This window comes from Piliocolobus tephrosceles, unplaced genomic scaffold (genome assembly GCF_002776525.5).
Source record: "Piliocolobus tephrosceles isolate RC106 unplaced genomic scaffold, ASM277652v3 unscaffolded_32916, whole genome shotgun sequence".
Classification (NCBI taxonomy): Eukaryota; Metazoa; Chordata; class Mammalia; order Primates; family Cercopithecidae; genus Piliocolobus; species Piliocolobus tephrosceles.
This window is the reverse complement of record NW_022316439.1, coordinates 15,092-38,724: the sequence shown is the minus strand read 5'-3', so window position 1 is coordinate 38,724 and position 23,633 is coordinate 15,092. Positions and strand designations below refer to the sequence as shown.

General features: G+C 35.2%; 1 protein-coding gene across 1 annotated transcript in view; it reads right to left on the bottom strand.

The window, feature by feature from the left end:
- Window positions 1-1,915: 1,915 nt before the first annotated feature.
- The window catches only part of LOC111541305 (leptin receptor), a gene marked incomplete at both ends in the record, with an annotated part of 30,555 nt that continues 8,837 nt past the window's right edge, over window positions 1,916-23,633 (bottom strand). Inside the window, 11 exons of the mRNA XM_026452306.1 lie at window positions 1,916-2,024; window positions 3,445-3,550; window positions 4,874-4,969; window positions 6,706-6,888; window positions 8,624-8,840; window positions 14,937-15,019; window positions 15,127-15,286; window positions 16,322-16,470; window positions 19,759-19,958; window positions 23,056-23,173; window positions 23,331-23,621. Of these exons, the coding sequence (XP_026308091.1) occupies window positions 1,916-2,024; window positions 3,445-3,550; window positions 4,874-4,969; window positions 6,706-6,888; window positions 8,624-8,840; window positions 14,937-15,019; window positions 15,127-15,286; window positions 16,322-16,470; window positions 19,759-19,958; window positions 23,056-23,173; window positions 23,331-23,621 (1,712 nt within the window). The remainder of the gene's footprint in view (window positions 2,025-3,444; window positions 3,551-4,873; window positions 4,970-6,705; window positions 6,889-8,623; window positions 8,841-14,936; window positions 15,020-15,126; window positions 15,287-16,321; window positions 16,471-19,758; window positions 19,959-23,055; window positions 23,174-23,330; window positions 23,622-23,633) is intronic.

Genomic DNA, 23,633 nt, shown 5'->3' with positions numbered 1-23,633 from the left:
CCATCTGTGACAGACTGGATTAAGAAAATGTGGCACATATACACCATGGAATACTATGCAGCCATAAAAAAGGATGAGTTTGCGTCCTTTGTAGGGACATGGATGCAGCTGGAAACCATCATTCTTAGCAAACTATCACAAGAAGAGAAAACCAAACACCGCATGTTCTCACTCATAGGTGGGAACTGAACAATGAGCTCACTTGGACTCGGGAAGGGGAACATCACACACTGGGGCCTATCATGGGGAGGGGGGAGGGGGGAGGGATTGCATTGGGGAGTTATACCTGATATAAATGATGAATTGATGGGTGCTGACGAGTTGATGGGTGCAGCACACCAACATGGCACAGGTATACATATGTAACAAACCTGCACGTTATGCATATGTACCCTAGAACTTAAAGTATAATAAAAAAATAAAATAAAATAAAAAATAAAACCACAAAAAAAAAAAAAAAAAAAAAGAGAACGGCTGCTATTAGAACAGGCTTCAAAGCCAGACAAACTGGTAAGCTAATCTTGCCTCTAAAACAAGTTACTGAACCACTATGAACTTCAGCTTTGTCTTCTGTAAAATAGAGAGAATAACACTTGTCCCATAGGGTAACTGAAAGAATAATAATAGTAATATAAAATACACTAATATGTAAATAATAACTAATATTTGTTGAGACCTTACTATGTCACAATTACCATCGTTTTAGTATCCCAAACAACCTAATAAGGTAAGTAGCCTATTTCACAGAAGAGGAAATCGAAACATTGAGAATGTCAGTAAACATCTTAATAAATGTAAGAATATGTATCTCAGTGCTTTGCATATATACAACTGCAGGAGGAATACCACAAATATTTGTGATGGATAAAATACACTCTTTGAAATCAGAGCACTATCCACAATAAATAAAACAATACAATGCTCTAGGATCTTAAAGGGGGTAGAAAGTCTTTTGAATTACACTGGCTAAAGGAAGGCATCAGGAAAGAAGGGCCTAGAGCAAGATCTTCATGTACAAGGAAGGCTCTGTGTAGGTGGATGGGAACAGTAAAGGTATCATCAAGGCCCACGGACAGAAAAAGTCGCATAGGTAGGTTGATAACAGATTGTAGAAAGAGGTCATTGAGTACTATCAATAGCTTCAGGAGGCTTTAGTTTATATCTTGTATTCAAAAGGAAATCATTGAAGACTTTTAACAAGTGACTAATGACAATGATGCAATCACCGAACCTGGATAATAACCTCCCAATAAGTATTGTTTAAAAATTTGTGTATTTTGACTTGACTGAATTCTATTTTTCCAGTTATATGAGTAGAAAGCTAACCTTGCTTCAAGGGACATTATGAGAATTAATAAAACATTCAATAAACTTTAGAGCTTTCTGAAAAATCCTACTATAGAAGTAAATACAAATTATTTTATTATAGTTGACTAACTTTCATAAAATACTTGTACTTGAAAGGAATTTCTGCATAAATATAAGTTTTATTATGATTACTGCACTTTTCAGATTGTAATATTTGAGGATCATATAATTTTCTAATTTATTTAAATAATTATGAGACTAATTATTGCCAATAAAAATATTGATTCCAGCCTTTTGCCTAAAGACTGTTTATACCAAAAAAAGTGTATCCAAGTATCTGTTATGCATCAGATTGACCCTTAACTTTATAATATTTATTTTATTATGTGCTGTGACACAGAAGCAACATATGTATATTGTGAACTCTCATATAATAAACTATGCACTGAAATTTGTTTCTTCCTGATTTCAAATCCCTGCATCCTGCTATTCTTGAAAATATATAATAAATATACATATTAAGATGAACTGAATAAAATATGAGCTTTTAAATCTCAAAAAAGCTTAATGCTCTATGAGTCATATGGTATCTAGAATACAATCTTACACATTCTGGGTTAAAAAAAATTGAAAAAGCAACCTTCTGAAAATTAAGTCCTTGTGCCCAGGAACAATTCTTGGGGTTTGGAACATCTTCCCAAAACAGCTTTTTCATTCTACAAAGGATAAACAGGGCATCAAAATTAGAGAAAAACATTCATATTGAAAATGTGAACAGTTAGTGAATAGACAAGCTAGAAATTAGTCCACCAGATCAACTATGCCTCTGTAGGGTCAGATGCATTTTCACATGCTAGCCCATGCAGATTTCTACCAAACTTTTATGTAGACCAAAATTGAAAATCACAGTAATAATAGAAATAGCCAATACTTACTGAAAGCCGTGTGCCAAGCACCATGCTAAACACTGCACAGATTTCTCTCAAAGAAACTGACATATTAAAAATGGCCACCAAGTGGGTACCAGAAAAAATTCCACTTGATGTGGCCCCATCAACTCACTTAACTAAAAGATAAATTCCGATTCTAAAATCTCCTCTCCCTCTTTTTTGCCTGAAGACAATGGTTTCTACAGAGATTTGGCATGTGTAAAATAACCACACTGGACTTCTCAGCAGAGAGATTACCATGGCACCCATGCCACCATCCACGGAACTCAGTCATTTATTTGCCTGACAAGCCAAGCAGACTGAGCCACACAGTTCTGATTTCTAAAAAGCAGAGTGCCTGCTGATCATAAATGAACTGACAGCTCCAGGTCACCACTAATAGGCTACTTTTACCACCCACTTCACCACAAAAAGTCCTTGACCAAAACTGCAGAACTCTGAAAGTCATTTTTGCCACCTCCAAGAACATACTGCTTAGGATTTCCTGTTATAAGCTTGTTGTTTTCTGAATGTACATACATTAAAAAAAAAAAAAAAAAAAAACTAAATTCTTCCTTGAAGTTATGTTGTCCTTGACAGAGCAAGAGCATCACCGTCATGGACAAGCACCTCATTTTAAAATTCACCTTAATCAAAAACCACCTAAATCCAAAGGACATCAGCCTAATGGCTAAGGTCAGCATGACCATAAATGACAAATAACATCTCCAACCAGAAACATTCCAACCTCTCTGACCAGAGACATGCCAGCCCCAAGATAACCTCCCCTCCTCCCAGATACATTCCAACTCCACCATAAACTTCTCCCTCACACATAAACATTCCAAGCTTGTGACAAGCCCCCTCACCCTAAAACCAATATATACTCTTAGTCCGTAAGAGAAAGGGCTTCTGACCAAAATTGGCCAGAAGCCCCTCTCAGGTTTTATCTAAAGAAAACCTGTCTTTAACTGTTAAGCTGCATTTCGTGTTTCTTTCCTCATTCTTTAACTCTTATAGTCCTAGCAAAATGGAATGCCATTTCCTGACAACAGGCCTTTCCTTTTTATGCTATCTTAATTGTATATAGACTACATATAAACGCACTTAGAAGACTTTAATATTCCTGATTTAGAAGGTTTTAAATCAGGGTTTAAATATGCTTAAGGACTTTTGCCTTAAAGATTCTTAACCTCAAGTACAATACCTTTGGTGCGATATTAATAATGTTCCAAGCAATAAGATGGAAGAGGAAATAATTATTGGCACAATCACATATAAACCTGCATCATTCTGGTGTTTTTCAGTATCATCTGAAAAAGAAATACAATTTACACAACTCAGAAACTTGAGGAAATATTAATTTCTTTCTGTATCAAAAATTATAGTAGACATTTTCTGATTTCATCATAAATCTCTATTACCTTCAAAACTATAAAAATAAAGAACAGGAAGATAAAAATATGTTGTGATCACATTAATAAAATACTATTTTGTTCAGCATCATATCTACTATAAATTAGCAGAGTATTTTTTCAAATTTATTCATATGTCATTCCTCTCTATCTGATCATGTTTACATTATAAGGGGTCAAGGTGTCAAAACTGTTATGATGACTGTCTCAGTGTCTACTCCTGGAGGACCCAACCTTCCACACCTGCCAATCTCTATCTTGCTCACTCCACACACACTGATTTCCTTGCTGTTTCTTGAACCACCAAGCATCCCCACTCTTTAGGGGCTCTTCACACACTGTCCCTTTGCCTGGAATGCTTTTGCTATTTGTACAGTTATGTCTTCACTGAACATCATTGATAGGCTCTTGGAAACTGCAATGTTAAGTGAAATGGCAATGTAAAACAGAATCTTTTTTTTCTCATCAACATTATAATGAAACTATCTTGAACAAAATGATGTTATTCAAGGACCTCCTGTACGTCATGTTGCATAAAGTTGCAGTTTCCAAGAATCTACTGACAATATCAAGTAGGGTCTTACTGTACTTGCAAGGTTTTACTCAAATATTATCTACCTCCATAGAAATACCATTTCTGGCTATCAACTAAAATGCCACATTTAATGTCATCCCTTTATCTTGTTTTTATATTCCTTCATGGCACTTATTTCTATCTGACATTATATAATTATTTATTGCCCATCACTGTCAATTAGAGCACTGGTATTTAAGATCCATAAGGGCAGAAACTTATGTTCATGATTCAATCCCCAGTGCTTAGAACAATACTCAATTAATATCTGTTGAATAATACATGTATGAATTTTTAAAATGATTTTTATTCTAACACTAGATGAAATGTTTATCTCTTGAAATATCATTGCTAGGTTGCTTAGATTTGAAGACAATTTAAAAAGTAATAACAAAATCAAAATGTTGGTATTCCAAATACAGTAAGATGAATCAGAAATATAAGAGGCCCAGTGACTTTATTTCTATAGCTCCAGTTTTATTTTTGGAGGAAAAAAATATTTCCTTTGGAACTTCATGAAAAATCTACAGAAAACTCTGGACTCTTCCATGATTCTATCAGAAAAAGAATAATCAGATGGCAATATTACTACTGACAAATTAGCCACACACATTGGTGTAAAAGGAAACTAAAATTATGATTTTTACCTTGAGTGAAACTATTAATTATCTTTGGTTTTCCCACTCCTTCCATAAATATTGGGTAAAGACTGAACTGGTACTTCTCAATGGGGATAAAATGATCTGAGGAGAAAAATACATAAAAGGCTCATTTATACGTAATTAACAGTAGAGTGGAATATACATTTTAAAAAAGAATTAAAGTGACTATCCTATATTTCCAAACAGAGAAATTACCTATTATTTATGAATTAAATTATCAAGGGAGTTTCAAAACACACTTAAGCACTTCTAATCATCTAGTAATGACAACAGTTTTCCAAATATTTTTCTAAAAAATCTTACCTAGAGACAGAAGATTGCAATTTTTCAAAACCATGTTCCAGTGATAGCCAATTTGTTCAAGTGCAGGGTGTATGAGCTTTTTCTTTCCTTCATTTCCTTTTCCAGAGCAATATGTTCTACTACCTCTCCCTTACCCCCAAAGTGGGCAATATTCCTTTTTTAATAGGAATTTAGCTTACTTAGTTTCCCCATTCCATTCAAGGTAGCTGGGAGACTAAAGAGTCTTGTGAAATCCTATGCAAACAAAATGGTGGTAGAGACCACGAGACCCTTTGCAATACCTGGGATTTTGATCCACGGAAAATGACCAACCCTATAGCAAAGCTCCAGGTGGATCGATCCATGATTTTCACAAATGCTAATAATATATGAATATTATAGAAGAATATATCCAGAAGAAGAGAGATCTCTGTGAAGCCTAAATTTTATATCCTCATGTTTTAAAGAAAAGCACAGAGAGTAACCACCTGGGCAGCAGTGGTGATGAACTAAATTCAGTTCAAAAATTTGCAAATTAATGTACCCTGATGCTAAATTCTAGGTCCCTGATATAAAATAATGGTATGAGTCCTTAGTATGATATTGTACAATAGGATCATAGCAATCCTTAGCCTCCCTAGTTAACTTCCCTCAATCTTTACTCAGACTTAGAAATGCTGTCTTGTGCACTTATACTTTGTACTTGACTCACCTCCTGGGATAACTGGTCTACCTTTAGGAGAATACCCTGGTCTAGGTCACCCAGTTCTAGCTCCTCTGACCAGGCTAGCATTCCCACTCATTGCTAGTGGCCTTATAAGGCGGTACACAGTTTGAGGAAACAATTTGGCAGAAGATATCAGAAGCTATTAAAAAAATGATTTAAGAAAAGATAAAGCTAGAAGCAACATAAACAGTTTAAGTAGACTTTGGAATAAAATGCTATATCATTAAAAACAATGGTAGAAAAAATTGAGCAGAAAATTGACATGATATGATATCCCCTGTATAAAATATTAAAATGAGAAAATGTCAAAGGAAATAGAATTAGTCTGGGTCTGGTGGCTCATGCCTGTAATCCCAACACTTTGGGAGGCCGAGACAGGAGAATCACTTGATCTTAGGAGTTCAAGACCAGCCTGAGCAACATAGTGAGACCTTATCTCTACCAAAAAAAAAAAATTTAATTAACTGGGTGTGATGGCATGTGCCTATAGTTCCAGCTATTCAGGAAGCTGAGGTAGGAAGATAGCTTGAGCCCAGGAGGTAGAGGCTGCAGTGAGCCATGTTCGCTCCACTGCACTCCAGCCTGGGCAACACAGAGAGACCCTGTTAAAAAAAAAAAGAAGAAGAAGAAAAGAAAAGAAGAGAAAGAGAATTAAATGTTTTGATAAAGGTTATAGGATTATATGTATTAGGATGGTAGTATCATCTATATTTTTGAAGTTTTCATTAACTGGCTATATTAATTAAATTAATAATCTGTAGTGTCATGTAATCCATGAGAGCAACTCACTAAAGTATGGTAAACTTACCATGGATATAATACTTCTTAACAGATGAAGAGATTCTAAGCCATTTTATTTCTCCATCTTCATTAAGATTTTTCCACTCAATAATAAAATACATTAGCTTGTAATCACTAGGTGATAGTATCCAGGAAAGAATCACACAACTGCTGTTTAAAGGATAAGCACTGAGTGACTGCACGATATTTACTGAGGGGAAAAGAAGGAAATCAATTTTTAAATTAAAAATTAATAAAAAAATCTACTAATACTTTTGAGGAATTTATAACCTACTAAAGAAGGGGATAAGGAAGAGAAGACAATTTACACAAATAAATATAATACATGACAATTATTTTTTATATCATGAGAGTCATTTAAACAGAGATATGGGAATATATGATATTGAAGAGAAACATGGTACTACCTAAAACCTTAAAAAAGCAATTTTGTGATGTATTCGAAAAGGCATTCTCATATGGAATACTGCATAAGCCGATTAACCATCCTCTCCCACCGATGGAGTGATACTCTCAAAGCACAAATCTTTTCGTTTTAACACCACCTGTACAGCATCCCACTTAAAAGCCTCCAGCAGATTCTACATTTGAGGGTAAAATTCCTATCATGCCTACGAGGCCCTGAGGGCCAAGTCTCAGCTTACCTCTCTGCCTTCCATGATTTTCCACACCAAAGTCACCTTTGTCTGTCTTCATTTTCTATCATGTGCCCTTGACTTTTGATCTGGCTGATCCTGTTAGCAGCCAATGCTTTTCCTGCCCTCCCCTACATCTTTTGGGGAAGTTTAATTTCTACTCACATTTCAGATTTCAGTTCAGTACCACTTCCTCAAGGTCGCTTCTCTGAATCTCAATGCCAGGTCAGGTTCCTTTCTTTCCTTTCATAAAATTATATTCCTTTCCTGCAGGCCCTTATCTCAATTTGCAAATAGACATTCACTTATATGATTTATTAATACCTGTCTTACCTATTTGGCTCTGGATGCTCCAACCATTATAGTTTCTCCCACATTACAATTCCCACTACCTACCCAACTGAGGCATTCTACAGATATTTCTAGAATATATATACTTAGAAAATGTTAAGCGTAAAACATTGAGCTGGGTACTGTGGAACTCGTAAGATGCTTACACTATACATACAAAGGTAATCATAATGTAAAGCAGGACATAAAATACTTTAAGAAAGACAGGAAGGACTCTGAGATTTAAAGAAGAGATAGGGCATATTCAATTAAAGCAATAAGCAAAGATTTCAAGAAGGAGGTAACACTTGGAAAGGCCTCTATAGATTGGTAGAGACACAGAAAATTTGTGTTTTCTGTTAAAAATCTACATTTTGAATATGTAACCTAGAGTAGAAACTCCTACTGAAAGTGGGTCTCAATTCTCTGATTAATCAGATATATCAAAATTAAGGCAAGGAGGTTTGTCACTCACATTAAATGAAGTCCATAGTAATTTTAAGTCTCAGCAATTAACCTGCATCCATATGTCATGCTATTACTATTTTACATAATGTTAAACATATATTTAATATGATATATACTTATTTTTACATATTTATATGCATGTATGTGTGAATATAAATATATACATGTATATGTATATAGGGAGAGAGAATTATTGACCGAAAGATCTCCATTGGTCCAAAAGATTTAAGTATTAGATTCACCAAAACATTCTCATATATTAGAATACCATTACAACAATGTTCTCCCACATGAAAACTCAAGGACTGTATTACATGATCATTGTACAATGTACTTTGTTATTTTTCCAGACAAAGAAGAGATGAAAGGTGAAAGAGAGACTTTCAGATGCAGAGAATTGCAGGTTGTTTGAAAGATAATTTAAAATAGTAGAGTTTGCAAAAGTTAAATATTAAAAGAGGCAATGGATTACTACTCTGTACCTCTTCTTACCTTTGCTCATAGGCCATGAAAAGGTTAAATTAAAATTTGCAACAGAAGCACCAATTGAATTGATGGCCAGAACTGTAACAGTGTGTGCTTGCTCTGTCCACAGGAAAGTGAATTTAGTGTGATTTCCCACATCTTCTGACCATGTTCCATTGCAGGAAGTATGATGGTTTATCACATATCTCTGAACACTGCACAATGAGTCATTTTTCATCAGGGGCTGTAGCAAATATAGAAATTGATTAGTTTAAGGGCTGCAGTGCTTTTTATACTAACTGAGCTCACGTAACTCTCATTCTACATTTCTCATTAGGAGGCAGGGGCCAGATGAGGGCAGGTGCTATTACAAGGTTGAGAGGCTGGGGAGATGGGTGGGATAGAGTCTGCCTCTGCCACAGTCTCCATGAAGGTATCTGGATGGTTATAGAGCATAGCAAACTTATTTTCCCCTTTTTCAGGTTTTTTTTCCTAAGGCCCAGAGAATAAATCATTTGAAGATAATAAAGTAGGGATATGATCAAGACACTTTTCTACCAAGAAGTTTCACTCTAATTTTAGAGAAATGAAAGACTGATAAGGGGTAGAGAGTTTTCTCATCTAAAAAGCAAACAAGAAATAACCCTCAGATAATGAAAAGCAGCAAGAAAAGCTGTGAAGGTGTTCATCATCATATATTAATCACAGTAAGATTTGTCATTCATTTTCCTTTCCTCTGATATGCTTGGAAGATTATCTAGAATGTAAGAATGTCTGCAAAGGTTAAAGAGTAACAGGATATCAAAACAGTGTCTATGGCACCCCAGCATTTCTGTCAGATAATTAAAAAATAATAATATCAGGTCATTAAGGATTCCAATGTAAAATAGGTATCTAGTTCAATTCTATTCTTATGTTCCACAGAGGTTAACCATGTACCCCATTTCCCCAATCAACTTCATCACTTGTGGCAGGTAAGATTAAATGCTGGCAATCCCTTATAAAACCAAAGAAGGCTGGACTGTATATCATAGACTAGAACAGTACATCTCAATTTCTTGCCAGTGAGATGCCTCTAAGTTAGAAATGGCAGAGAAAAATAAACACAAATACATGTATCCCTGCCAAGAATCATCTGGATAGGTTGGAAGTAAAATTTTAGCAGCCACCCCCAGAAAGAAACGTCTCAAAGTTATGTAAATTTTGCGTTTTATTTGAAAAATCTATGTCAGTTTTAATGAATACTTTTTTTGGTAACCATCAAGTAAGAGAATGTCAAATTTCCTTACTTTGTGGTACTACAAGATCCTCCAGGCTAATCTCGTGTATTTTTCTGCCCCAACCCTAAAATTAGCCATTTCTCCGAATAGCCCTTGTTTCTGTTATTGAACGATGGTATTAGAAATAAGTCTGAGCACATGCCTTACTACTGGATGTCATTACTTTTAGGCCCTCTTAGCTTACAAATCATGAAAAGGTACATGCATCCTAAACCAGAATCTATCTATATCTATATTAAGCTAGATATAAGTTCATACTTGTATCCCAAACTCTAATTCATTGCCACATGTATCATCCTGTGCTTGTGTGTAACCTCCCAATCCAACAGTGAGAAATCTGGGTCCCACCATCCACCATCCATTTACTTGCTTGTCCCCTTCTAGTGTACATGTAGAGCAGTACCATAATTGTTAGCCCATAGCCCTGTGAGAACTATGTCAACTAGAGTACAGTGCTTATGTACAGTTTCTTTCGCCTTTAGTCCTGAGATCCACACATTTCCAACAACTCCCCTCAAGTTCCAAAGTGACCTTTTCTCCCACCACCTTCAGTGAAGTTGCTTCATACGCTTATAATACAAGTAGATTCCTTTGTCACAGTCTACAGTCAATCCTGGGATCCTCCAACCTCCTAAATGATTTTTTTAATCTACATGCATTAAGATTCACTCTTTGTGTTATGAAGTTTGAGGAGTTTTGGCAGCTGCATAGTGCTATACACCCACCATTTCAGAAGTATACAGAATCGTTTCATTTTTGAAGGATATCTTAGTTGCCTCTAATTTGGGGTGATTATAACTAAAGTTGCTTAAACATTCATATGCAAGTTTCTATGTAGACTTAAGTTTTCAAATCACCTGAGTAAATACCCAGGCTGCAATGTTGCATCATATGGCTGGTAAGGCTACATTTAAATTTGTAAGAAATTACCAAACTGTCTTCCAAAGTGGCTGTCCCATTTTGCATTTCCACCAGCAATGAATAAGAGTTCTTGCTGCCCTGCATGCTCACCAGCAATTTGTATTGTCAGGTTTTTTTTTTTTTTTTTTTTTTAGCCATTCTAATAGGTGTGGAGTTGTATCTTGTTTTAATTTGCAACTCTTTGGTGATGAATGATGTTGAACATCTTTTAATATTCATATTTGTCATCTGTATATCTACTTTGGTTAGGTTTTTCTTCAGATAATTGGTTGTTTTTTTTTTCATTTTAATTGGGTTGTTCTTGTTGAATCTTAAAGATTTCTTTGTGTAATTTGGTTATAAGTCCTTTATCAGATGTGTGTATTTGCAAATATTTTCACCCAGTCTGTGCCTTACCTTTTCATCCTCTTGACAGTCTTTCCCAGATCAGAAGTTTTTAATTTTTTTTAAAATCAATTTATTTATTTATTTATTTTTCTTTTTTATTATTATTATTATTATACTTCAAGTTCTAGGGTACATGTGCAGGTTTGTTACATATGTATACTTGTGCCATGTTGGTGTGCTGCACCCATCAACTCGTCAGCACCCATCAACTCGTCATTTACATCAGGTATAACTCCCAGTGCAATCCCTCCCCCCTCCCCCTTCCCCATGATAGCTCCCGGTGTGTGATGTTCCCCTTCCTGAGTCCAAGTGATCTCATTGTTCAGTTCCCACCTATGAGTGAGAACATGCGGTGTTTGGTTTTCTGTTCTTGCGATAGTTTGCTGAAAATGATGGTTTCCAGCTGCATCCATGTCCCTACAAAGGACACAAACTCATCCTTTTTTATGGCTGCATAGTATTCCATGGTGTATATGTGCCACATTTTCTTAATCCAGTCTGTCACAGATGGACATTTGGGTGGATTCCAAGTCTTTGCTATTGTGAATAGAAGTTTTTAATTTTAATAAAGTCAAACTTACCAGTACTCAAAAATTAAAATAAAAAACCCCACAATGACGGGGGCATGTCAAAGGAACATGAATCAATTAAAAGAGCTCCCAATGACTGAAGCAGGAATATTTTGAGCAACAAAATAAAGTAATATTGGATTATGACCCAAGTCTAAAATAAATGTTCACTGTCCATACTAATATAAATAAATGATTGAATAAATAAATAAATTAATGTGGGAGGACAGACAAATCTCCCATGGAGAAGAACACTAAATAATGTGTGTAGGTCCTCTACCTTCAAGTAGGTGGAACATAGCTCCTACTCCTTAAGCATGAGGACTTCATTTTTCTTTTTCTTTCTTTTTTTTTTTTTTTTTTTTTTTTTTTTGAGACGGAGTCTCGCTCTGTAACCCAGGCTGGAGTGCAGTGGCCGGATCTCAGCTCACTGCAAGCTCTGCCTCCCGGATTTACGCCATTCTCCTGCCTCAGCCTCCCGAGTAGCTGGGACTACAGGCGTCCGCCACCTCGCCCGGCTAGTTTTTTTGTATTTTTTAGTAGAGACGGGGTTTCACCATGTTAGCCAGGATGGTCTCGATCTCCTGACCTCATGATCCGCCCGTCTCGGCCTCCCAAAGTGCTGGGATTACAGGCTTGAGCCACCGCGCCCAGCCGGGACTTCATTTTTAAAACTAAAATGGAGAAAGGAGAAAAAAGAGTAACTTTCCAGTGGGAAACCAGACAACACTACCTCAGCCAGAGGAGCAAGGTGAACGTCAACCATGATGAGTCACATTGGTAGAATGTATCCTTAATATGATGTGATGGAATGGCATTTTACATCTGCGATCTTCCTCCCCCAAACCCATAACCCTAATCTAATCATGAGAAAACATTAGACAAAACCCGTTTGATGGAGATTCTACAAAATACCTGACCAGTACTTCTCAATTGTGTCAAGTTCATAAAAACAAAGAAGGTCTAAGAAATTTTTACAACCAGGAGAAGCATAAGGAGGTATGACTACTAAATGTAATCTGCTATCCTGGATGGAATCCTGAACCAGAAAAAGAACATTTGGTATAAGCTAAGGAAATTTGGATTTGAAATAAATTACAGATGAGTTAATGATGACATATCAATCTTGCTTAATTAATTGTAACAAATGTATCACACTCGTGTAAGATGTTAATACTAGAGAAAACTTGGTGTGGGAATACATAGGAATTCTCTGTACTATCTTTGCCATCTTTTTGTAACTCTAAAACTGCCTTAACATAAAGTTTAATATTTTTTAAATGCCAGAGAAATGATTTTTTTAAAGTGCCATACTTATCCTGTGGCCTTGTGGCTTACTCCTTAAGCAAATCTTATCCCAGTTTAAGAAGCATAGAGTTGCAGAACCGTAATCATTGAACTATTATCTCAGTTTAGGAAACCACAACAAAACAGCACAAAACAAAATTAATGAAAGGCAATTTGATTAATATAAGGCACTCAAGTTTCTGCAAAGATGGTAGATTAGCAAGGGTACTGTCTCCCTCCCACACATCATCCTTAAAGAACCCACAGAGCTTTGATGTCCAAAAAGACAGCCACTGGCCACTTGCACCCATTTAAATTTAAATTAATTAAAATTAAATAAAATTTAAAATTCAGTTCCTGAGTCACACTAGGCACATTTCAAGTGCTTAACAACCATGTGTGGCTAGTGGCTACCATATTGGACAATGTAGATATAAACCATTTTCATCATTACAGAAACTTCTATTGGCAGCATTGCTGAGGAAATGTGGAATTCATGATATGAGGAAAATATAAAAACTGTCTGGAGAAAGACAACTGTTTTGTTCTAGAGTATGTTGCGATGGGAGAGGGTAGCTATAGCCTAGGCCAAAGGGCTGTTGACTACAGCTCTGAAAGGATAAATCAAAGATAAAGCAAAGCTACTTAAATTCTGCTCAAAGTTGGCCCTACCACAAACATAGGAACATCACTGCCTGTCCCTCACTGTAGAAACTTGCAGATATCTAAAGCACTCCCATGGAGATAAAACCAAAAATATAAGAATAATCTGTCGGCCAAGGCTGTTGTTTCTTACTCAGCAGTGCCCCCTTCCGCGGTGGGTTCAACCGCCCACTCAGTCTCTCAGAGTACAGACCCTGAATTCACCGAGAGGTGGAGATATGTACGAAGTGTTCAGAATACAATAAATGTCTCATAAATGTCTATCAGTTCTTAACGCTAACTTTAAGTCGGAAATATTAAAATGTGTTGAAGGAATTGTTTGCTAGAAAAAGAAAAGAGAGCAATAAAAAAAGAAACTAAATTTTTTAAAGACAGCAATACAAAATAAATGAAATAAGATAAAATAATAAAAAATTATTTTAAGAAGTATTGAAATGGAAAAGTTTAGAAATTGCATTGATTATTAACCAAATGAAATTATAGAGTAATTGGATTTAGAAACCAAATGAACATAAATTCTTATATACCACAACTTTTACATAGGCTTTGGTCTTTCATCAGGAAACCATTTTCAAATGTGTGCTCATTCAACCTTGGGTATTAAACTTACAATTCACATTTGGAGTGACAGAAATACTATTTGACTTCATGTGTTGTATTCCCAAATCAATCTTAAATTTGGCATTTACTGACCAAATAAACTATTCACTTAAAATAGAAATCAATTCATTTGGGAGAGGATGCTTTGAAAATTACTAGGCTACACAGCTATCATCTATGGGAATATCCACTGTTTATATGCCATCACATAAATAGAATGCTATGTCATGCGTTAGATGCCCTTGGGGTTTGTGGGAAAGGTGACACTTACACTGTTCAGAATTAAATATGAAGACAATTTTTAGACTACAAGAAACATTACGTATCATCTAGTTCAATCTTACATTTACACAGATGAGAAAACTGAGGCCCAAACAGTCTAAGTAACTTTGCCAAATTAGTACTGACATAACTATAGTACGTGAAGCTGAGAAGAAAATGAAAGTATCCTAACACTATGCCAGTGCTTCAGCCACTGTACATCTTAGCTCTCTGCAAATACATCTCATAAATGAAATGCAAATACAGGATTGTTGAGCTTTCCAAAGATTAATAACAGGATTATGGACCATGAAGTACATTTTTTAAGAGTATAAAAATACAATTTAAGAATAACGTTAAAATTGGGAATACCTTCCAAAGTAAAGTCACATTTTTCTCCTCTTTCATAGTATCTCCATTAATTATTCTCCAAAACTCAGGTCCTCTCATAGGAACTGCAAAATGACAAATTGTGTGTATGTTTTTGAAGGAATATTTTTCAGCCATATTTGAAGCATACACTTATGCACTTTCAAAACACATTTACAAAATCTCTGCAGACCTTTTATATCCATGACAACTGTGTAGGCTGGATTGCTCCAATTACTCCAATATCCCAATCCATCTAACCTCTTACAGCGCACCTGAACAGCATAAACTGCACAGAAGTCTGGAACTGGGAGACTGACAGATTCTGATTTTGCATCATAAACGTCATACATCTATAAAATAAGTCAAAGCATTAGATTGCTCATTACCAACACATATGTATCTAAAGGGCCCTGAAGTACATTTATTTTAAATTTTAACACTATTCCAAAATTAAGAGAACTGATTCTGTGTTTTCTGACTTCAGAAATAGTCACAATTAGGCTAGGATTGTAAACTCCTTCAAGTCAAGGATTTTCTTATTTATCTTGTCACACCCTTGCTAATGACAAGATTTTGAACTGGTTTACTTGCAACCTTGTTTCCCAAATACTCTACTAATTATCCTACTACTAATCCCTGTCCACTAATCCTCTACCCACAAAGACGTTCTAAGAATTTAAACCTATTGGTTAGATAGGACCGACTGTAGCAAATCGTTGATATTCAGTATCCTTCAATAGCAGCTAAACTGTCACATTTGTTTTAGTTGATATCATTGTGATCTAATGATATAATAAGGGTTTCTGATATTTCTAGGTCTTTGCAGGCTGCCATCACAAAGCTGATGTGAAATGTCATCATAGGCACCCTTGCCACTACGGGAATGATTCTGTTTGTTTGAAAAGCAGCTTCTCCCAAAATGCATTCCATCAAACATGTATGTACTAAAAGACATTAACAGATGTTAGAGAAACAACAGTTCCTTGGAAAAAACTAGTTTGGGGAACATGAAATGAAATAAGGTCACAAATTTTTCTTTAATGAAGGACCTCTCCAAACCTTGAATATGTAATGTGTATACCGTGACTACACAAGGAAGATACAGTGATACAGGGTTTCCTAAACTGATTTAACCATTTAATCTTTTTCTGAGGAACATAATATAAGACCTGTGTTCTATAAAACACACTTCAGGGAATGATGGATTTCAGGAAACTTTGTTCTTTAAAAAGGTTAGACTTAAGCAAATCTATTTAATGAAAATAGCTACAGAATACAAGAGAATGTACTTTTATGCCAATAAAATTAATCTAATACAATGGAACTCTTAAATATTATAAAAATAGCATTTAATGAGGAAAGCTGAAGTTCTAAGTAAAAGGTACCTTCCATTGTACTTCTTTTCCACTCAAACCATAGCGAATCTGGAATTGAAGGTTATTCTCTGGAAAGACTGGCTTTTCCCAAGATATTTTCAATAATCCAATGTTTTTAGTAATTTCTGCTTTCACACTGGATGGAGGCAGTGGCTTCACTAGAAATTTTTAAAACAGTTTTAAGTGATGGTAATTTAAATAGTAATAATGCCTAAAAACATTGTGTTATATTTTCATACCTCTATATTCATCAAGCAATATCTTCTTCATAACTTTCTCACTTATTATCTCATTTGTTTCCCTATTCCTTTATGTGATATATTAAAAGACGGATTTATCACTATTTTGCAAATAAAGACTTGACTGAAAAAAGTCAATACATTATCCATGTTACTCAGCAAACTAACAGTAGTACCTGATTAGAAATTGAACCATTGGCTCTGCATGCAAAAGATACTATGCTGAACCCATGCTAAATATCAATAACAAACTGTTCTCCATTGAACTTTAATTAAAGGCAAAAAAAAAAAAATGGACTGCATCAACTTCCACGTGTGAGTGTGAAACTCTTATGCTGATGTGTATCATTAAATATTTCTAGATAAAGGTCAGAGATAGTCTCTCTCAGAGCAAAGCCTTGGTTTTCTATAATCTGAGGGAAACAGGCTTTTAATGTGCAGTAATAGAGGCAAAGATGATCTGAATAGCAAGTGAATCTATTATATATATGAATCTATTTTTTAAAATATATATATATATAAGCAAGTCATGTTTAAAGGCATAATGTAAAAATCACAGAAATGCAAAGAAAAAGGTTATCTTCCCTGTTTTCCTATCACCTTTTTATGATGCTGCTTTCAGAGCTAAAGTAAAAACTTTAGCTTAGGCTTAGATTCACTATGTAAGTTTTCCCCAAGTTCTTAATTTTTAACTTTGAGGGCCACTCTTTCTGACGACAAAAGGCAATATGGAAATGTGGCATATTTTAAACTAAAAGCCTGAAAGCCCAAGCGTAACAGTGCGTCTCTGAAGCCCTAACTCTGTTATGACTCCAAGCATCAACTTTATGATGCATACTACATTTACATAGTCATGTCTTGATTATCCGTACTAAGAGTGGAGGATTCCATTTAGAGGACATATATTCAGTTGGTATACCAATACAGTTGTTAAAAATATTAAGTACATCCATACCAACTGGTAAAGAGCTGCTCTTCTGGGAAACATCTCCTCCAGAACTGCTCAGATTGGATGCCCTCCACACCTGCCCATGACCCAGAACCTAAAAGATCGATGCCCGGTACAGCAGAGGCCTCCAGGATTGCAGTTGGAACGGCCCTCCTCTTGGTCATTATTTTGACAGTCACCCCTTCCAGTGGACAATTCAAAGTGAGAGATGGCCCTTGGCTGGAGTAGTAGAAAACAACTGCAGTAGCAAAAAGGGAAGCCAAAGGGCTAATGTATGAAACCATCCAACCAACCAACCATCATCAACAAAAAGAAACCTAAATAACCCGAACCATAACTAAGGCCAAATGTAGACACTCTGTGTAAGAAAAATTAAGAGAGTTTCAGGGTTCACTTTCTTGATTTATTTCCCCATGTCTTATAAACCATACTACTGTTATGATTCACAGGGAAATCATAATACCTGGATTGGCACAATATGGGTGTTTCTTATTCTCTTGCTCCAAGTCTCACTTGCCAAAAACCAACACTGTGTAAAGGTATAGTCTCCTTTTCATATGGTATTTTAAAATCATTTTTAAGCAATCAACAATAATAGTTTTTACTGTTGAAAACAAAAATACCTAAACTTTTTCCTTCGTGTAAATTTTGTCATGATGATTCAATTCTTCATAGACCAAAAAGGCATTCTCCACCAACCCAGCAAGATGATATATACTGTATTTCACCTCTTGATCATTTCTTGTCAGGAAAGGAAGTATCAATATTCAAGAGACTGTACGAGGTTAAATCTGTGTTTGCAATTAACTGAATCATATGAAGCATATCATTTCTGCAGACTGGCAATGAATATCCAGTGTGCAGAAAGGATATGCTTGAAGTTACGTGATTCCCTCAATACCCATGCTGGGAAGGTATGGGAAGCTGTCTACATTTTATGGATGGCAAAACAGACATAGAGTGCCTATGTGGCTAGTGCAGATTTAAAGGCTAGTAATAGGTGGAGTTGGCATTTGGATCCCAACATTGAGTTTCCACATTACCTTCTAGTACTAAGTAGGCAATATAAGCCCAACCTAAACTCGTTATTTTAGTTTTGAAAAGGATAACACCAAAGGTTATTCAGGTAACATATGTTACCGAATCCATGCTGCATTTGTCATATCTTATAAGTGAGTGTGTTATTACCTGTGCATGTTTGGGGGAGTGTAGGAGGGTTCCTTGCTATCCTAGGATATTAAGTATCACTGCAGTAAAAATCACTTAAATGGAATTAAACAGTGGGGAGAGAATTCATTGGGACTTTATATAGAAAAAGAAATCTAATAATTAAAATAATCTTATTCTGTATTTTTTGGATATAGGTTTTAATTCAAATGTGTATTAATTAATTGAAAAACAATGACTCAAATATTGATTTTTGGCATAATCCCCCAACTAAATAGCATATATTATTATTTTTATGGAACATTATTCTAACATGTTTCCTACTGAGGAATATTTTATTTGAGGGGAAAATTCACTGAAAATCCCAGTTTTGTTTTTGTTTTTAGATATCTTATATTGAAAACAAACATTTAGAAAATATTTACAAAAGCTTCCTTAGTTATACATATATAACAGCACCAAAAGATATTTTTTCATTCCTGTTGCACAATCATTTCTCAGATATTTCACAATGAACTTGAAAGAATATATCACATTTTTCAAGGACTCTCTTAATATCTTTGAAATCAAAAGCTGTTTTTGAAAAGAATGTTTACAATATAATGTATGTCATCGTTGTCTATTTCCTCCACTTCAATTTAGCTATTTTAAATGCTTCTGTGCCCTACATATCCTCACAAATTAAAGGCTTGAGTTATGAGTACTCAGATTACTGAGACTCTCAGAAGATTCAAATCAAGCCTTTGGAGTAAAAATACTGCATGTTTTCATAACTACACTGGAAAAAAACATAAAATAATGCCTTATTTAGAAAAACATTACTAAAATTCATTCATAAAGACCCCTGTATTTTATCTAATAGTGTGCAGAAAATATTCCTATTGCTTAAAAAAGTCTGCTATAAATAATTTGAAATGAATTCAAAAGTGTAAAACTTCCTAAGGCTGATTTTCTTAATACCACTGTAAACAGGAACAATTTTTTTTCAAAATCTAATGTGATCAGAAAATGGCAAAATATAACATTAAACCTGCATCAATCTGCATACAAATCTGCTAACACAAATGAAGACACAACACAGCTTGACATACCCACAGAATCAGGAAGGACACATGTTGGTGGAGAGTCAAGTGAACCTAGAGGGTGATTGATCCTAATCCACATTGTATAGCCAGATAATAGAAAGATTGGCTGGAAAACGCATTCATAAAAACCATCCCTCTGCAAATAGCAATCTTTAGGCTTAGATATGGGATGAACAGATGGAATATCATAACAGTAAAGTCTGCTCCTTTAAAAGATACAAAAATAGTCAATTAGTATACATTAATAAAAGTAACAAGAAGATATCTGAGAATTCTGGTTTGTTGTTTAAAACAGCAGTCGCCAACCTTTTTGGCACCAGGGACCAGTTTCACGGGAGACAACTTTTCCACAAATGGGGGATGGGAAATGGTTCAGGATTTCGGGATGAAACGGTTCCACTTCAGATCACCAGGTATTAGAGTCTCATAAGGAGCGCATGCCCAGTTCACAATAGGATTCTGCTCCTCTAAGAATCTAATGTCACTGCTGATCTGTCAGGAGGCGGAGCACAGGTGGTAATGCTGCTCTCTCACCTCCTGCTGTGTGGCCGGGTTCCTAAGGGGCCACAGACAGGTACCGCTCCGTGGCCCGGGCACTGGGGACCCCAGGTTTAAAAGGCAGGCAGGAGGCCCGGTGCGGTGGCTCATGCCTGTAATTCCAGCACTTTGGGAGGCTGAGGCAGGCCCATCACTTGAGCCCAGAAGTTCCAGACCAGCCTGGGCAACATGGTGAAACCCTGTCTCTATAAATGCGCATCTGTAGTCCTGGCTACTCGGGAAGCTGAGGCAGTAGAATTGCTTGAACCCGGGAGGCGGAGGTTGCAGTGAACTGGGATGGTACCACTGCACTGCAGCCTGGGCGACACAGGGAGACTACCTCAAAAATAAAATAAAATTAAATTAAATTAAAATAATTAAATAAAATACAAACAGTTGCACTCCATCTAAAACAATAGATGTTCTTATTAGAAAGCCATTTTTTAAATTTTTCCCAGCTATATCCCAGTTCTATACCTTTCCACAGAAACTGACAGTAACTTATTAAATATTTCATTAGACACTAAGTAGGGATGCAAATGAAATAAATGCTCTAAAAAGGAGAAAATGATCCAGTTAGAGACAGAACCTACAATAATTTGCAAATTAAACTAACACTATATATTAGTGAGAGAATATTTAAAATATAGATGAAAGTAGTCATGGAACATTCCTGAGATGGCAAGGAAGGCAAATTCCTCAAACTTTAAAGAAAGAATTAAATTTCATCACAAATCTGTGGTGAATATAATTTTCTAGTTCAAATTAATACAAATTAATATAATACCAACTTCAGATATGTATGTAAATTATATAACCATGTATGTTCCTCATCTTCTCGGAGATGAAAATTTTTTAAAAATTGTATAAGTGAGTCCTAGCCAACACTCCACCTCAGAACCCATAAAGCAGGGTTGTCCAATCTTTCGGCTTCCCTAGGCAGCACTGGAAGAAGAACTGTCTTGGGCCACACATAAAATACACTAACGATAGCTGATGAACCAAAAAAAAAAAAAAAACAGTTGCAAAAAAAAAATCTCACAATGTTTTCAGAAAGTTTATAAATTTGTGTTGGGCCAGATTCAAAGCCATCCTGGTCCACATGGGGCCCCGGGCCATGGGCTGGACAAACTTGCCATAAACTCTTTTTCCTCTGATTTTGAAATAACTTCTTGGGCCAATGTTTGCTCTGAATACTATATTTAAATGGCTAAAGTAGCAATTAGTCTTTCCAAAGACATGGGAGTGAGGAAGTTAGAAGAAGCTAAAAAAATCGATATTCTTCTGTCATTTTCTATTTTCTATACCACTTCTTTTTCTTGTGTTCTCAAAATTACAATCATGAATGTGTGTGTATGTGTGTGTGTGTGTGTGTGAATAAATGATGGTGCGTGGACAAAAATGAAAATGAGGAGTGAGGGGTCATCTGGGAGTAGAAAATAAGAACAAAGTAGAGAAGCACAGTACCAGTACACTTAGAATTGAAAAGTTGGCATCATTACCATTGTGACAGCAAAAACAATATATTGAATATTTACAAGGAGAAATTATATCACGTGATTATAATTAGGTGAAATATGTTGTTAACTCTCACAGAAACATTGTAAGTCCTATTAGTCTCTCTGTTTTTACAGACAAGGAAATTGAGACTTAGGGAAGTTAAGAAACTCACGCAAGTAAATGTAGTTTCCTGGTTATTCTGTAAATGTTAAGAGAAACGAGGCATGGGGCTTAATATAATAGGTTTTCACAAACACCTTTCTAATGTGAAGATACCATGAAAACAAGGTAAAGACAGATTATAAAAGTAAACTTTCATATCACAAACATTCTACTGATTTTAAAGTACACATATTAGGTAGGATGAAGGCAGCTATTTGAGAAATGTATGAATTGTCACATTTTTTTCCTAATACTACATAAGAAGAGACTGGCAGCATTAGGAATAGACTTCAGATCACAGTATTGTAGAGAAGGGATTTATTTTTCTAGTTGAAAATTTATATTTTAAGAATAAATGAGCATGTTATACAAATTGAAAGTCTCCACTACAAATAAAAATACAAATTGGGACACAGTGTTTAACAGCAGTATATTTACTTGAATACTACTATGGGATATTTTAAAAATAAAAATCTATCATCTGATCAAGGGTGGTATCATTTTAGATAAACTGATTTTAGAGAGAAAGGGACTGCTATAAGATGATGCCTTGAATTCTTTTTAAAACACAGAAGAGTAAAAATAAACAAGTACAAATTACTTCTTATTAGAACACATTACCCTTTATTAACCATAAGTATTTATTTCCTAAATAACCTCAGTTAGTTCTAAAAACCATCATATTATCTCCTATAATCTGCTTCTACCTCTTTTTTTCCAAAACAATCTTTAACCAAATGATATGAAACTTTTATAATCTTTCACATTCTCCTCTAGTCAACTCTCTAAGTCAAATTAAAATATACACAAACTACATTTTCTTGTGTTTCATTCAAGAGTTAAAATACAAATTATACAGAATTGGTGGATTTTCAGAAAAGATAATTTGAAGTAAAAACAAATTACAACTTTTTAACCTCAGGTGTGAATATTTTTCAAGAATCACCAATGTATTTAATCCCTCAAAAATTTCTTGATTAATTATATTATACTTTCCTCTTTCAGGAGGCAAATAATCTGTAAGATGACTGTTGTAATATTTCTACAGAAAATTTTTATCTCACCATACCCACAGAAAAACGAAACAGCAAAAATAATACATACCTACGATACCTCAATTGCAAAGTGCTTCCCGCAAGTGACTGGATTGTATTGGTTGACCATCTGCAAGTCATTTTAGTTAAGTACCCATCAGTTTCACATGAGATATTGATATTGACATCTATTTGAAACACATTAAAATATTAATATAAAGCAAAAACACCAAAAAATTTAATGAAAAAATTTTTTTCTTACATCTTAACAGGACTCTAATATAAGGAGGGTCCATAATGAAACTAAGTTGTGGAATAAAATGAACAAAACCTTCATTTTCTTACCAATCACATATAATTCAGCATAGCGATGATGGCATTCATGTTCATTGCAGCAGTACACTGCATCATAGGTAAACTTTCCTCGAGGTTTGGTTTCATTCAGATTGAAAAAAGTAACTTTGCTAACATGATCACTCACAACATCATACTGGCTTTGAGGGATTTTCTCAGCTAAATTCATCCACCAAACAATCTTTTTTGAGGAAACAATCTTGTTTTCATTCTTATAGATGCAGTGAAAAGAAACATTAGATCCAACACTTGTCAGAATTTTAGGTGGAAAGTATATGACATCTGTAATGAGGG